This window comes from Ranitomeya imitator, chromosome 3, assembly GCF_032444005.1.
Source record: "Ranitomeya imitator isolate aRanImi1 chromosome 3, aRanImi1.pri, whole genome shotgun sequence".
In the NCBI taxonomy this organism is placed as follows: Eukaryota; Metazoa; Chordata; class Amphibia; order Anura; family Dendrobatidae; genus Ranitomeya; species Ranitomeya imitator.
The window spans coordinates 796,928,307-796,945,437 of NC_091284.1; the positions used below are offsets into that span (position 1 = coordinate 796,928,307).

At 42.3% G+C, this 17,131-nt stretch overlaps 1 protein-coding gene across 1 annotated transcript; it reads right to left on the reverse strand.

Moving 5' to 3' along the window:
* Positions 1–8,738: 8,738 nt before the first annotated feature.
* On the reverse strand, positions 8,739–16,864 carry LOC138671227 (matrix metalloproteinase-18-like). The gene is made up of 10 exons (XM_069759208.1): positions 16,706–16,864; positions 15,479–15,723; positions 13,424–13,572; positions 13,209–13,334; positions 12,294–12,455; positions 12,076–12,193; positions 11,568–11,701; positions 11,313–11,469; positions 10,053–10,156; positions 8,739–9,111 (listed from the first exon to the last, which is right to left on the reverse strand). Exons 1-10 carry the CDS (start codon positions 16,808–16,810, stop codon positions 9,011–9,013), a joined length of 1,401 nt encoding a protein of 466 aa, XP_069615309.1. The 5' UTR covers positions 16,811–16,864; the 3' UTR covers positions 8,739–9,010.
* Positions 16,865–17,131: the final 267 nt, after the last annotated feature.

Here is a 17,131-nt window from a genome sequence, read left to right on the forward strand (position 1 = left end):
TATTTGGGCCTACTAACCGTGTCTGTGCCACTCATTACAGTTGTCCTCCACTGAACAAAGCTAAGCCGCCTGTTTAGTCCTGTTACCAATTTTGAACTGCTTTTTGCCTACTTTTCTATTGTGGGCCTACAAACTGTGTCTGCGCCACTCATTACAGTTGTCCTCCAATGAACAAAGCTAAGCCGCCTGTTTAGTCCTGTTACCATTTTTTAACTGCTTTTAGCCTACATTTTTAATTTGGGCCTATTAACTGTGTCTGCGCCACTCATTACAGTTGTCCTCCACTGAACAAAGCTATGCCACTTGTTTAGTCCTGTTACCAATTTTGAACCGCATTTAGCCTACTTTTTTATTTGGGCCTATATCTGTGTTTCCTCCTTGCCCATTGCCCAGCCACTGCTAGATGAGTCTGCTGGTACATTGACCCAGACCACTACATTCCCCTTGCACTCTACACAGCCTGAATCTGACCCTGCTGAAAGTCAGGTTCCCCTTCCCGCATACTATACCACCTTACACGGGTACAAAGAGGAAGGTGCAGATGAAAGTGCAGGTTCCTTCATTAGGTGGGGGGGGGCATACTCGTTGGCGACGTGACTGTCACAGGGCCCCTCATAGTACGCAAAAGTGTCTCTGGCAGTGGGAGGCGCCACCCGCCATCAAACACACCGCCGTACTATGAGGGGCCCTGTGCCAGTGCCAGTGCCAACGAGTGGGCCCCCCTGCTTGCTCAGGATCACAGCACTTGCAAAGTTGAAATACCTCTCCCTGCTCCACCGCCGTGACGTATTCCGCGATTCCTGGGCCCACGAAAATCTTGAGCCAGCCCTACCCCCCGCCCACAACTTTAGCCAAATGACCCCCTGTTTTCAATGCCTAACTATTATTATAAGCTAAATTAAGATTGACAAGCTTAAGAAATAAGAATTGATGTTTTTGGCATTAAAATGGGCACTGTAGGTGTTTTTCTGTCCTCCACTCACTGCCGACTTTGATTCCCCATTGACTTGCATTGGGTTTCGTGTTTCGGTCGGCCCCCGACTTTTCGCAATAATCGGCCGATTTCACCCGACCCGACTTTTGACAAAGTCGGGTTTCACAAAACCCGACTCGATCCTAAAAAAGTAAAAGTCGCTCAACTCTTACTGTGACACCACTTTATGCATTATCCCTGTACTGTGACATCACTATCTTTTATCGTCTCTATAGTGTGACATCACTGTGTGTAGCTTCCTTGCACTATGACATCACTGTGTGTATTATCTCTGTACTGTGACGTCAATGTGTGTATTATCCCTGTACTGTGACATCGCTGTGTGTATTCAGGGCTGCCACTAGAAATTTCGGGGCCCCATACTGGCAAAATTTTCGGGGCCCCCTTGAAACTCCGCCCAGGCTCCACCCCAGCCCCGCCTCCAGGCTCCACCCCACAAACTGTCCACAGTCCCACCACTCTCTCTTGGAAAATCTCCACTTCTCACCTATCACACATTAACAGTTCCCATCACCAGATCACACATATAGCAGGCAGCTTTTGTTTTGGCCAAAAGATTTTTTAAGCCGCCACCACAACAAGGTAGACACTTTTGGCCGGGCCCTACTCTACTGTAACCTACTAAATATTTGTTAAAATATGCAATACAATTTAGGTATATTTTTATTTATTTTTCAATTTTTAAAATGACCTATAATACTACATACAAGGAACAAATACCACAGCACTATGACCAGATGACATATTACCACCACAGTGATCGAATAATATAAAATACAAGGAACAAATACCGCTACACCATGACCAGACCGCATATTACCTCCACATCATGACCAGACCACATATTACCAACAATGACTGAATACTACAATACTGATCAGTAATACAAAAAAAACCCACAATACTATCACCATCAGTGCCATTATGCACAGGAGATCTGTAATTAGTAAGCAGTGTCTGTGTACAGGTAATACAGTGATCACTGGTGACATTACACACAGGAGCTCTGTATATAATGTATAGATAATACAGTGATCACTGGTGACATTGTACACAGGACCTCTGTATATAGTATACAGTGTATAGTGTAAGTGTATAGGTAACACTGACTCACCAGTGACGTCTCTAGGTGAAGTCCTTCATCTTTCATCCAGCACAGACCGCCATCACTTTATCCAGCCAGGACTCGTCTCTGCAGGAAATAAAACAGTTATCTCGAGTTCCGCTTGTAGAACACATTACTTAATTTTCCCAACTTCTACATTACACCACATGAAGAAGGCAACATAGTATCACTCTACACAGTAACAGGACCGCCCCCCCATTTAAAACAGTATACTCAAAAAATAAAATAAATACATCACTGCAATAATAATATCCCTTAATTAGCCCCTATGGTAATATTCGCCATCCTGGCCACCGTGTGTCTCATTTCAGGCTCCAGCCATATGTTCTCTCATCCTGCCCTCATGAGTATCCATTCTACCCCATATGATCTCCCCATCCTGCCCCATCTGTCTCCATCGTATCCATCCTGCCCCATCTGTTTCCAATCCTGCACCATCTCTGTCCAGCACTCTGCCCCATCTCTGTCCAGCACTCTGCCCCATCTCTGTCCAGCACTCTGCCCCATCTCTGTCCAGCACTCTGCCCCATCTCTGTCCAGCACTCTGCCCCATCTCTGTCCAGCACTCTGCCCCATCTCTGTCCAGCACTCTGCCCAGCACTCTGCCCCATCTCTGTCCAGCACTCTGCCCCATCTCTGTCCAGCACTCTGCCCCATCTCTGTCCAGCACTCTGCCTAGCACTCTGCCCCATCTCTGTCCAGCACTCTGCCCCATCTCTGTCCAGCACTCTGCCCCATCTCTGTCCAGCACTCTGCCCCATCTCTGTCCAGCACTCTGCCCCATCTCTGTCCAGCACTCTGCCCCATCTCTGTCCAGCACTCTGCCCAGCACTCTGCCCCATCTCTGTCCAGCACTCTGCCCCATCTCTGTCCAGCACTCTGCCCCATCTCTGTCCAGCACTCTGCCCCATCTCTGTCCAGCACTCTGCCCCATCTCTGTCCAGCACTCTGCCCCGTGTCCAGCTTTCTGCCCCCCATGTGTCCAGCTTTCTGCCCCCCATGTGTCCAGCTTTCTGCCCCCCCGTGTCCAGCTGTCTGCCCCGCCCCCCCCTGTCCAGCTTTCTGCCCCCCCCCCCCCCGTGTCCAGCATTCTGCCCCCCCCGTGTCCAGCTTTCTGCCCCCCCCCCCCGTATCCAGCTTTACTGCCCCCTGTGTCCAGATTTACTGCCCCCTCTGTGTCCAGATTTACTGCCCCCTCTGTGTCCAGATTTACTGCCCCCTCTGTGTCCAGATTTACTGCCCCCTCTGTGTCCAGATTTACTGCCCCCTCTGTGTCCAGATTTACTGCCCCCTCTGTGTCCAGATTTACTGCCCCCTCTGTGTCCAGATTTACTGCCCCCTGTGTCCAGCTTTACTGCCCCCTGTGTCCAGTTTTACTGCCCCCTCTGTGTCCAGCCTTCTGCCCCCCTGTGTCCAGCCTTCTGCCCCCCGTGTCCAGCTGCCTTCTGCCCCCTCTGTGTCCAGCTGCCTTCTGCCCCCCTGTGTCCAGCTGCCTTCTGCCCCCCTGTGTCCGGCTGCCTTCTGCCCCCTCTGTGTCCAGCTGCCTTCTGCCCCCCTGTGTCCAGCTGCCTTCTGCCCCCTCTGTGTCCAGCTGCCTTCTGCCCCCCTGTGTCCAGCTGCCTTCTGCCCCCTCTGTGTCCAGCTGCCTTCTGCCCCCCTGTGTCCAGCTGCCTTCTGCCCCCCTGTGTCCAGCTGCCTTCTGCCCCCCTGTGTCCAGCTGCCTTCTGCCCCCCTGTGTCCAGCTGTCTTCTGCCCCCTCTGTGTCCAGCTGCCTTCTGCCCCCTCTGTGTCCAGCTGCCTTCTGCCCCCCTGTGTCCAGCTGCCTTCTGCCCCCTCTGTGTCCAGCTGCCTTCTGCCCCCTCTGTGTCCAGCTGCCTTCTGCCCCCCTGTGTCCAGCTGCCTTCTGCCCCCCTGTGTCCAGCTGCCTTCTGCCCCCTCTGTGTCCAGCTGCCTTCTGCCCCCTCTGTGTCCAGCCTTCTGCCCAAACCTCCCCCCCCCCCGATCGCCGCTCTCCGCTCTTAATAGAAAAAAAAAAAGTTCTACTTACCTGCCGCGCTCCTCTCTCCACGCAGCTGCACTGTGCACTCGCTGGCGACTGACAATGACGTCAGACGCCGGCGACCTGCACGCTGCGGCTGGCGGCTGTTAACTATTGACGTGCGGGCGCGGGCCCGCATGTCAATAGCGTACAGCTGCAGCGCCGGCCGCCGCTAAGGGCCCGGTTCAGCCTGCGGCTGCCGGTAGGGGCTCGGTGAGCAGGTAAGAGGGGGCCCGATGCGGGCCCCCTCTGCTCACCGGGCCCCTTACGCCAGTCACGGCTGTAATGCCCTGATGGCGGCCCTGTGTGTATTATCCCTGTACTGTGAAATCATTGTGTGTATTATACCTGTACTATGACATCACTGTGTGTATTATCCCTGTACTGTGACATCACTGTGTGTATTATCCCTGTATTGTAACATCACCATGTGTATTATCCCTGTACTGTGACATCAATGTGTGTATTATCCCTGTACTGTGACATCACTGTAGACACAAAAGAGAATAGTAAAACCAAAAACACTCAGTTTGAAAAAATGTTGCAGTAATCCGCAAGTGCTAGTAAAAGATGTAAAAAACAGGGTATTTGGTTGATACGTTTTTTGCAAAAAATGTATACTAAGCTGCTCTACCAATCTTCACGGTATACCCATATCAGAGCAGTCCTAACTAATGTATGCAATCCCTATCTGATGTATTTAAAAACCTGATCATCTGTATATAACCTGTGTGAACAGGGTTCAGAGAGGAAAAATCCATGTGTGCATACAGGGTAGAACAGCTATTGTGCAGATAGCCCAAGAGGAGTGGTGGAACTCCCCAGTCTTGTAGTCCTCTTGGGCTATCTGCACAAAAGCTGTTCTACCCTGTATGCACACATGGATTTTTCCTCTCTGAACCCTGTTCACACAGGTTATATACAGATGATCAGGTTTTTAAATACATCAGATAGGGATTGCATACATTAGTTAGGACTGCTCTGATATGGGTATACCGTGAAGATTGGTAGAGCAGCTTAGTATACATTTTTTGCAAAAAACGTATCAACCAAATACCCTGTTTTTTACATCTTTTACTAGCACTTGCGGATTACTGCAACATTTTTTCAAACTGAGTGTTTTTGGTTTTACTATTCTCTTTTGTGTCTTCAGGTTTCTTGGTGGTGTGTGAACATGATCATACAGACTTGTTCACTGTGCAAGTAGCCCATGTGTTCCTGTTTCCATAATTGTTCTCTTGTGTCTACAAGACTGGGGAGTTCCACCACTCCTCTTGGGCTATCTGCACAATAGCTGTTCTACCCTGTATGCACACATGGATTTTTCCTCTCTGAACCCTGTTCACACAGGTTATATACAGATGATCAGGTTTTTAAATACATCAGATAGGGATTGCATACATTAGTTAGGACTGCTCTGATAAGGGTATACCGTGAAGATTGGTAGAGCAGCTTAGTATACATTTTTTGCAAAAAACGTATCAACCAAATACCCTGTTTTTTACATCTTTTACTAGCACTTGCGGATTACTGCAACATTTTTTCAAACTGAGTGTTTTTGGTTTTACTATTCTCTTTTGTGTCTTCAGGTTTCTTGGTGGTGTGTGAACATGATCATACAGACTTGTTCACTGTGCAAGTAGCCCATGTGTTCCTGTGACATCACTGTGTGTATTTCCTTGTACTGTGACATCAATGTGTGTATTATTGCTGTACTGTGACATCACTGTGTGTATTTTCCTTGTACTATGACATCACTGTGTGTATTATCCCTGTAATGTGACATCATTGTGTGTATTATCCCTGTACTGTGACCTCACTATGTGTATTTTCCTTGTACTATGACATCACTGTGTGTATTATTCCTGTACTGCAGTGGTCCCCAACTCCAGGCCTCGAGGGCCGCCAACAGTGCAGGTTTTCAGGATTTCCTTAGTATTACACAGGGGTTGGAATCATCACCTGTGCAGATGATCACATTACCACTGATGCAATACTAAAGAAATCCTGAAAACCTGCACTGTTGGCGGCCCTCGAGGCCTGGAGTTGGGGACCCCTGCTGTACTGTGACATCACTGTGTTTATTATCCCTGTATTGTGACATTACTGTGTGCATTATTCCTATACTGTGACATCACTATTTTAATTATCCCTGTACTGTGACATTACTGTGTGTGTATTATTCCTGTATTCTGACATCACTGTGTGCATTATTCTTGTTATTTGACATCAAATTATTATCCCTGTACTGAGACATCACTGTTTTCATTATACCTCCCTGTACTGTGACCAAATTTTAATTATTATTCCTATACTGTGACATTATATTATCCTTGTACTTTGACATCACTTTGTTTATTATCCCTGTACTGTGATATCACTGTGTCTATTATCTCTGTACTCTGACGTCACCGTGAGTATTATCCCTGTATTGTGACATCACTGTGTGTATTATCCCTGTATTGTGACATCACTGTGTGTATTATCCCTGTACTGTGACATCACTGTGTGTATTATCTCTGTACTGTGACATCACTGTATTATCCCTGTACTGTGACATCACTGTGTATTCTCCATGTACTGTGACATCACTGTGTGTATTATCCCTGTACTGTGACATTACTGTGTCTATTATCCCTGTACTGTGACATCACTGTGTGTGTTATCCCTGTATTGTGACATCACTGTGTGTGGGCAGCACGGTGGCGCAGTGGTTAGCACAGCAGCCTTGCAGCGCTGGGGTCCTGGGTTCTAATCCCACCCAGGACAACATCTGCAAAGAGTTTGTATGTTCTCTCCGTGTTTGCGTGGGTTTCCTCCGGGCACTCCGGTTTCCTCCCACATTCCAAAGACATACTGATAGGGAATTTAGATTGTGAGCCCCGTTGGGGAAAGTGATGATAATGTGTGCAAACTGTGAAGCACTGCAGAATATGTTAGCGCTATATAAAATAAAGATTATTATTATTATTATCCCTGTACTGTGACATCACTGTGTGTATTATCCCTGTACTGTGACATCACTGTGTGTATTATCCCTGTACTGTGACATCACTGTGTGTATTATCCCTGTACTGTGACATCACTGGGTGTATTATCCCTGTACTGTGACATCGCTGTGTGTATTATCCCTGTATTGTGGCATCACTGTGTGTATTATCCCTGTACTGTGACATCACTGTGTGTATTATTCCTGTACTGTGACATCACTGTGTGTATTATCCCTGTACTGTGACATCACTGTGTATTATCCCTGTACTGTGACATCACTATGTGTATTATCCCTGTACTGTGACATCACTGGGTGTATTATCCCTGTACTGTGACATCACTGGGTGTATTATCCCTGTACTGTGACATCACTGGGTGTATTATCCCTGTACTGTGACATCACTGTGTATTATCCCTGTACTGTGACATCACTGTGTGTATTATCCCTGTACTGTGACATCACTGTGTGTATTATCCCTGTATTGTGACATCACTGGGTGTATTATCCCTGTACTGTGACATCACTGGGTGTATTATCCCTGTACTGTGACATCACTGTGTGTATTATCCCTGTACATTACTGAGTTTATTATTTTTGTTCTTTGGGGGGAGTTTTATTATTGTACAGAGGCTAAAAAGTATCATAAGCATTATAATTGCACAGGGAGGGAGTGATACGGAGGGGTACATCTCTAGTGTTTGTCTGGGGGGAAGGGGTCAAGAATGGGGGCATCACTACTTTAATGTGTTTTAACTTTGATAATACTGTTATTGTGAGGCGGGAGTAAAAGCAAGATACTGGTACTGTGTTGAGCACCATGAGGTCACTCTGCAGTTTGTGTAAGTCTTTAGATGTATGGTACAATTTGTTTGCAACTAGAGTCAAAGGAGATCTGTAATCGATTATATTGCTCTCAACCAGATTTCACAATATAACCTGTATACATTACTAAAGAGTTCACTTAGATCTGAAAAGGATTATGTATTTACTTTAATAATACAGTCAGAATGAATGTACTGTATAAAGCTGGAAAAGATTACCTGAATTCAAACTGAATTCACCTAGCCTGATTGTCAGCTCCTCATTGTCCCTCCTCCCTGCTGCTGCTGAGTCTCTGCTCACATAGCCTGACTGACAGCTCCTCGGTGTTCCTCTCCCTGCTGCTGCTGAATCTCTGCCCACCTAGCCTGACTGACAGCTCCTCGGTGTCCCTCCTCCCTGCTGCTGCTAAATCTCTGCCCACCTAGCCTGAATGTCAGCTCCTCAGTGTCCCTCCTCTCTGCTGCTGAATCTCTGCCCACCTAGCCTGTCAGCTCCTTACTGTCCCTTCGCCCTGCCCATGTGAGGTCTATTTTTGTGCGGACAGCACTCAGACTGAAAGTACAGTTGTGTGAATGAGCTCTGACTCTGGGGGACCCAACATGTGTGTTCATTGGGTAAACAGCCCATCAGTCTCAAGGAGAACTGTGCAATACTCCCTTTCCCCAGTAGAGGTGCTGCAGGGTAATTAAACCGGTATGTGATAAGCTTAAAAAGCCATAGTCAGAGAAGAAACCCCTCAGCAAAAATAAAAAAAATTGCCAAACAGTTTAGAAAAATCATAGTTTATTATTATTATCATCACGTTCATATAAAATATAGGAGTTAAAATATGTAAATATATATTTCTGAATTCATATAAATACGTTGCTACATACAGCTGCATAGTTGTCCTGGTGGATAAAGAACAGAATCTAGTATGAGGGTTACATAGAGGCTTTCACAGTTGGAAATGTCGGCACTGGACAAGTCACATATAAATAGTTCTGTGATTTGTAGCTGACCATACGATTTACAAGACACTGCCGTAAACATGTGTTCTTAACATCCCATCCAGCTGTTACTTCTGAGAACTTGCTGGATTCTCTTGGAGTCAATGTTATATTCATACTGTACTGAATCCTGGAAGAAGTAAAGAAGACCTGGAAGAACAAAAAAAAAAGAAAAATTTATAAGTCATGCAAACTGGGCATAATACAGAATTTTTTTACATTTAGACCATAGGCAAAATCTGGGCTCAATCATTTGGCCAAATTGGCCTAAGGCTGGCACCGTGAAAAATTTGCAATTCTATACTGATATATTTAAAATACTTTCGACCATTTGGGGGCCATTGACTGCCATCTTGACCGCTGAAGCCCATCGCTGTCCTCACCAGTGTAAGTTACGGAATTGCAGCCAAATAAACAAAAACCAATGGAAAGAATCATGGCAGTGGTACTGGAATTTGGCAGATCTCGTATAATGGGACTATAGGTTATTTTTTCATTTGATTACATTGGTTGACTTTGGCCAAATTTTTTTATGATCTCGGAAAACCCAGTTGACTAAATTTGTCCTGGATAGAAGGAAATCATAATTTCTTCTTCACCAGTTTTCTGGCATCATAAAGCTGTGATATTTACTCGAAATTGTGGCAATTTTTGCACGGTATTTTGCTAAAAAGTGGATGGGACTTAGAAAAAAGGGGCATAGCGTACCAAAAAGTGACAAATTTACTATTATTTATGCTGGTAAACTGGTGTACATTGCTCCTTTTCCCTAAGACAGCTCATGACTGTCATCATTTTAAGGCCCATGGGCAGTCCAAAAGATGCTAAAAATTATTGAGTTGTGTGTCTCCTAATATGTTTGGCGAACTTTACTCCAATCAATAAATGTTTGCAAATTATTTACGGTGTCTCTAAAAATAAAACGTTTTTGGTCAGATGCTGAAAATGGAATTAATTCAAAATAGGATTTGAACCCTATACATTCATTATTTCGTTCAGTGTGGATCTTCCAAAAATTTTGCAATTTTTCACTAAATTAGCCACAAATAAATAAATTTAGGTTCGTATCCAACACTATTGGATGTATTTACCTCTGTAATAAAATGCTGCATTAATTCCTGGTCTCATTCCAGGGAAGCCTTTGGCAATAAACTTTGGAAATCCTTCATCCATGACTTTTCTGTCTTCATCATAGCTGAAATGGAAAGGATAGACCAATTTTACACTTTAGCCAAGAAAAGTCTAAAAATAAGCCACTTGTAACTGAGGGTTGGATCAAAGTGGTAGAATTATTTTTTGTGACTGAATCCCGTAATAGTATTAGGATTGTGTTTCATTCTAATCCAAAAAGGAAGAAGAATTTCAATAGTCTTGAAAGGTATATTTTATTTTTTTTTAGCCTAGAAATAGAAGATATTCTTGGAAGCAGAAATTTATAGGTAGGCTTGTATATTTTTCTACGACTGCTCAATAAAGCTAAACACTTAGTATTGCATGATATCCAGCTTTAAAAAAAATGTAAAAAAAAAAGATATAAAAGAAAAAAATAAACTGTTCTCAACTTTCTTTCTGGAGATGCAGCACATATGCATTAGCTATCTTCCTGGATTTTGTGACCATCATGTCACCACCACCAATCAGAGGCCATAGCAGTCACACGTGCGCTATAAGCATCACCACTCAAGCGCTGAAAAATGGTGCCAGTAGTGTGGGACATGACTAGTTAAGAAAAAAGCCAGTACTCCGTCCTTGTTGAGAAAACTCCTTCATTATTGTAACGCTGTTCCATGTGTGCCAAAACTGCTGAATACAGATCCTCAACCATTGACGGGTTTTGGAAGTAAACTTCCTTAATCGTAGCTATGTGAAGTTTACTTACGAAACGCGTTAGTAATTGAGGATCTGTGTTCAGTGGTTTTAGCACATATGGAATAAAGCTACAATAAACACAGTTTTCTCAAGAAGGATGGAGTCTGGCTTTTTTCCTACTTGATTAAATTGGCCTAGCACCCAGGATGAAGCCATTATAGGTTGGGTGAGCTGTTGGTTTTCCTATATACGGAACATGACTGTTGTGGCCTCTGACTGACTGGTTGCAGTGGTCACAAGCTGATTATAAATAAACAAATACGGGAAAAATCGCCATACCATCTATTCTGGCCTCCGAGAAAAAAATAGCGCTCAGTGCCCTAATACCCATATATAGGCCACTTGATCACTTGATGTCAACCAAGCCAATTGTCAAAATGCACATACCGATAATGTTACAAATCGGTAACCAGAAGGCTGAATAACCCCCAAAGTAGGTATCGGTATAGTCAACATTTTTAGATCACTTCTCTCAGTCTTACCTATAGTACTTATTTTTCACAAAGAAGAATGTTTTGCCCAGATGCTCAGCATGAACGGCAGCATCAATCTTTTTAACGTTTTTGGGAAATCCCAATTTGGTGATACTTTTGGGTCCTTGGGACACTTCAAAACCATCAAGAGTCCAATATTTGTCCCCTGAAATCAAAATAGAACATAACGACATCATAAATCAAATCATGTCAAATCCATTTTCACTTTTTAGTACTGGAAAGGTAATTAAACACTTCTGTTACCTTTAAAAACGAGAATATCCCCGGAAATTGGATTTTCATAGGCAGCATCAACATCACTGGGTAAAGATGGCCACAGTGACTGGATGAAAAGTAAGTCAGATTCTCCCCCTCTTGGGTGTATGCGAAGTATGAACCTGAGAAATAAAAAATACTTAGTGTTATAAAATGTAGAACTTTCCAGGCCCATTTAGTAAGTGCTCTCCAGTGCAGCAATATGGCCGACCCAATGGTTTTCAAACTTGTTTCGGCCAATTGAATCACAAATATGTCCAATATGTCGCTATATTTGATATGAATGGTTCAAGATGACCAGCTAAGAAAGAAACAAACTTATGTAATACTTTGCCGGGTATTGCACCTCAACATTATTTTTAAAAAGCTCATCATCTTACGTCACTCATCTTGGAATATCGAAAGAAAAGAAGAAGGTAAGAAAAACGCATCTCTAATAGTATAACTGAACATAGATGTGTGACTGACAGCAGAAGAAGTTTTTACTATAGCTTACCTGTTTACGAAAAAGAATAGCTCTCCTCGAAGAGTAGTCACGGCATCAATGACAAGGTTAGGGTCACATTTGGTAGGAGTGCTAGGTCCAGTTGGCTGAATGGGATTTGATGTCTTTCCTAAAAATATATTCATAGAAAAATTAATAAACTGTAGCATCAAGGCTAAAAGAATGATAGCATTGATCGAGAACAGAAGAATCAGAGACCTCCTCCTTACCATAGAGAGACTGGATGGCATCAATGTCATCTTGAGGCAGATGGAAATTATTGGGGTCGGTGTTTGGGTAATTGGGATACATAAGAGCTCCTTGGTCTGTGGAGTGATGAAGGCCAAGAGCATGTCCAAATTCGTGAGCAGCCACCAGAAACAAATTGTACTCTAGAAGGAAAAGTTAAGATGAGAAAGTGATTAGTTGAAACTGGGTGCCAGATAATTCTCACTAAAATGTTTTTTTCCAACCCATAACTTAATGGCATGTTGCTAATATTTGCCACCAATGTTTGATTGGTTGGAAATCAACTGTTGGCATCATCACAAGTGCCAAAAGGTACAGTGTAGGCATTGTAATGTACCAGAAATTACTTGAATTGTGCTATAACCCCTATTTTGAAGGCATTATTTCATGTTGACTATTGATGGCCTATCTTATTAGTCTCTGTAACGGTGTACATAATGAAGGGGATACCCTTCATCCTGTTGACCCCCAATTATTGAACTAATTGCCTCCTCTTGTAAATGGATTACCTAGGGGTCCAAAAATAAATGTAAAACTGTTTAGACTTAAAAAAAAAAAGTAGTATTCACCCTCACCGATCTACAACAGCTCCCATTCTAATGATTACCCAGTCCTTGCTGGACTTTACTTCCTGGGAACATACTGTAAATGTCTCAATCAATCACTGGAAGCAGAAGTATCCCACTTCATATAACGACTGAGCGGGCATTGTCATCCATTTTTTATGTTGAGACAAGACCATCAAATAGTGAACCACTGGGGAGGTGGGTAAGTATTATTTATATATTTTTTAGCCAACCAGAATTGTAAAAAATATTTGGACAAACCCTTCAACCCTCAGTAGTGCTTGGAATATTACAAGTACAAGGCTATGAAATCACACACTCATGACTTACGATGGCTTGTTTTTGTAAATGTTTCAGCTTCATCAAAGTGAGTATCACCCCCAATACGAGGTCCAGGCTGGAAAGCATGAGCTAAAATTCCATTGGGTCCATCAAATGGACTGTTATCACCGTGATCTAAGAAATGAAGATGAAGCTAATTAGTATTAGGAGATCAGAGCACAAGGTAATTATTGGCGGCCATACCGATAAGTATTCATTGTTACCTCCATCGACAAATTTGATCTCAATATCACAGTCTCCATCGTAGACCCTAGTGAAGGTCAATGGGGTCACATCACTCCAGACTTTGAACGCCCTTTTGATGGAGGACTCCACATCAGCTTGTGGCATGTCGGGTGTGAAATTCACAATTCTTTAATGGAAAAACAGAAATGATTTAGATGAGTATAAAATGTCAGATATGTTCCTCAACTGTGTACAGGAATAACTGAATACGAGACATGTATTTATGAAATATTGCTATGTTTGTTTTGAGGACCTTAAGACCATAGAAAAATACAAGCTAACATTTAACATTAATTAGCCAAAAATCCCACAAACAACATAAAACTCTTTAAATAGATGGATGAATCCCGACTGGTGTTTTGCCTTATTCTTTGTCAATGGGATTCCCTTGACCAACCAAAAGGCGAAACACATGTTGAGGTGTGATCATAAACTGGTTTTATATTGTTTCAGAATTTTTACACATTAAATTGATACATTAAACAGTGTAAAGGCTGGTTTCACATTTACGTTTTTTAGCGCTGCGTTTTAGCGCAAAAAAATGCATGCGTTTTTTTCCTATATTTAACATTAAAAATGCATGCGTTTTTTTTGTATGCGTTTTGCCGCGTTTGATGACGCATGCGTCATTTCTCTGCTTGCGTTTGGTTGCAGAAATGCAACATGTAGTAATTTCTAGAGGCGTTTTTTTGCGGCAAAAAAAGTATTGTTGTCTATGTAAACGCATGCGTTTATAGCACATGCGTTTGGATGCATTTTTAAACGCATGCGTTTCCATAGAAAAAAGCAAGTCTACACACTGATAAGCCACCCCCCACCATCAAGGTGATAAAGGGATCCAAATCCTAACCCTATCCCTAACCCCCCACCATCAAGGTGATAAAGTGATCCTAACCCTAACCCTAACCCTAGGGATCCAAACCCTAACCCTAACCTCCCACCATCAAGGTGATAAAGGGATCCTAACCCTAACCCCCCACCATCAAGGTGATAAAGGGATCCTAACCCTAACTCTAACCCTAGGGATCCAAACCCTAACCCTAACCCTAATCCTAACCCTAACCCTAACCTCCCACCATCAAGGTGATAAAGGAATCCTAACCCTAACCCTAACCCTAGAGATCCAAACCCTAATCCTAACCCTATTCCTAACCCTAACCCTGACCCTAACCCTAACCCCCCACCATCAAGGTGATAAAGTGATCCTAACCCTAACCCTAACCATAGGGATCCAAACCCTAACCCTAACCCTAATCCTAATCCTAACCCTAACCCTAGCTATTTCTAGTGGGTTTTCTAGTTGATTTTGATGATTGGCAGCTGTCACACACTTCTCATCATGCTTTTCAAAAACGCAAACGCAGGAAAAAACGCATGTAAACGCGTCAAAACGCCACTTTTTTTTACCGCATACGAAAACGCATGCGTCTAAAAAACGCAGCGTTTGCACGCGTTTACATGCGTTTTTTTCACCACCTGCGTTTGCGTTAACGCTGCGTTTTTAAACGCAAATGTGAAACCAGCCTAATATAGGATTATTTATACAAACTCTTTGTTCCTATACTTGACTTATATGAAATACTCTATGGTAGATTTATATGTATACATATCTCTTGGGATCATACCTCAATTTCTAATGTCCATATATGTGTGGTGTATTTCTCCATTTTCCCTTTTTTCTGTAAAAAGCCCAGTCTAGATCTTTCTAATAAGGATTGTAACTTCTTAACGCATTTTGAATGTGGTCCATTGTCTGCAGGATTTATGTGAAATATAGTACACCCCTGGACACTTTACTGTAAATCAGTTATCCATTAGCCATAAGCGACAGTGGCTCTATATAATGTCCTTCCTTTGGAGGACCCAGCATATCCAGACATTATTTTGACAACCTATTGACTTAATGGAGAACTATGTAATGCCTAATTTCTCCTATGGAGGCACTGCAGCAAATTTGCACACCTGCAGCCTACAGATTACAGTCAATCATGTGAAAAAAACAACAACAATCAGCTGATGTAGGGAATGCTTACTTGTAGGTGATATCGTTTTTCTGCCATGCAGAACTTTTAGGGACGGTGCTGTAGTCACCGATGTCATGAACGCCGCACCGAGGCTTCTCCATCATTTCTACAGTCTTCTTGTCCAGTTGTCCAGTCACTTCCAGACCAAAGAACTGCTGCATTTCTTCAAGCTTTTTAACGAATGGATTGCTGTTCTTAGTTCTTCCGACGGGTCTTCCAGAAGTTTTCAAATCATAGAACCGTTCTAGGTATTTCTTGGGAATGAGATCAATTTAAAATACTTAGTACAAGTATATAAGAGAAGAGTTTAATATGTGGTTAAATATCTATAGCCTTGTTTGAGAGTCTTAATCTATGATTTACTTATTTTTTGAAAATCGGTAAATCCATTTATAACATCATAGATAGTAAGATAGATAGATAATACATAGATATGGGATAGATATTCAATAGATAGATAATAAATAGATAGATGATAGATAGATAGATAGATAGATAGATAGATAGATAGATAGATAGATAGATAGATAGATGAGTGGATGGATGGGTGGATAGATAGATAGATAGATAGATAGATGATAGATAGATAGATAGATAGATAGATAGATAGATAGATAGATAGGAGATAGATAGATAGATAGATAGATAGATAGATAGATGATAGATAGATAGATAGATGGATAGATAGGAGATAGATAGATAGATAGATAGATAGATAGATAGATAGATAGATAGATGATAGATAGATAGATAATAGATAGATGATAGATAATAGATAGATAGATAGATAATAGATAGATAGATAGATAGATAGATAGATGATAGATAATAGATAGATAGATAATAGATAGATAACAGATAATAGATAGATAATAGATAGATAGATAATAGATAGATGATAGATAATAGATAGATAGATAATAGATAGATAGATAGATAGATAGTAGATAGATAATAGATAGATAATAGATAGATAGATATATAGATAGATAGATAATAGATAGATAATACATGATAGATAATAGATGATAGATAGACAGATAGATAGATAGATAGATAGATAATATATAGATAGATAATAGATGATAGATAGATAGATAGATAGATAGATAGATAGATAGATAGATAATAGATAGATAGATAGATTGATAGATAGATAATAGATAGATAGATAGATAGATAGATAGATAGATAGATAGATAGATAGATAGATAGATAGATAGATGAGATACGTACCTGGGCCAAGTTTGCATTTTTGCTTTCCAGATCTTCTTGCGATGCCGCTGGGAAGGCAGCAGACAGCGCAGCCCAGGACAGCAGCAGGATGGGGAGACAGTGCATTTTGCTGGAGCTCAGGTTGTAGAAGGATACTTGCAGACATTGAGTCCTGCCTTTATATAGCCCCTGGATGTCTCATAAAATATGAGTCATATTAGACTTTCTTAATTACTGTGGCAAACGTGGATCTGTTCCAACAAAGTGACACAACTGCGGTGAAGTAATAGTATACAATCCCCATGTAAGGGTGCATGACAGGAAACACAGCACCTCGAGCCTTCCAGGTATTTGTGTCAGGCAGGCTATTAACACTGTGTACAACGTGAATGTTACTAGGACACGCGTGCATGTGGGTTTGGGGGGGTACGTGTTGCCAGCTTAAAC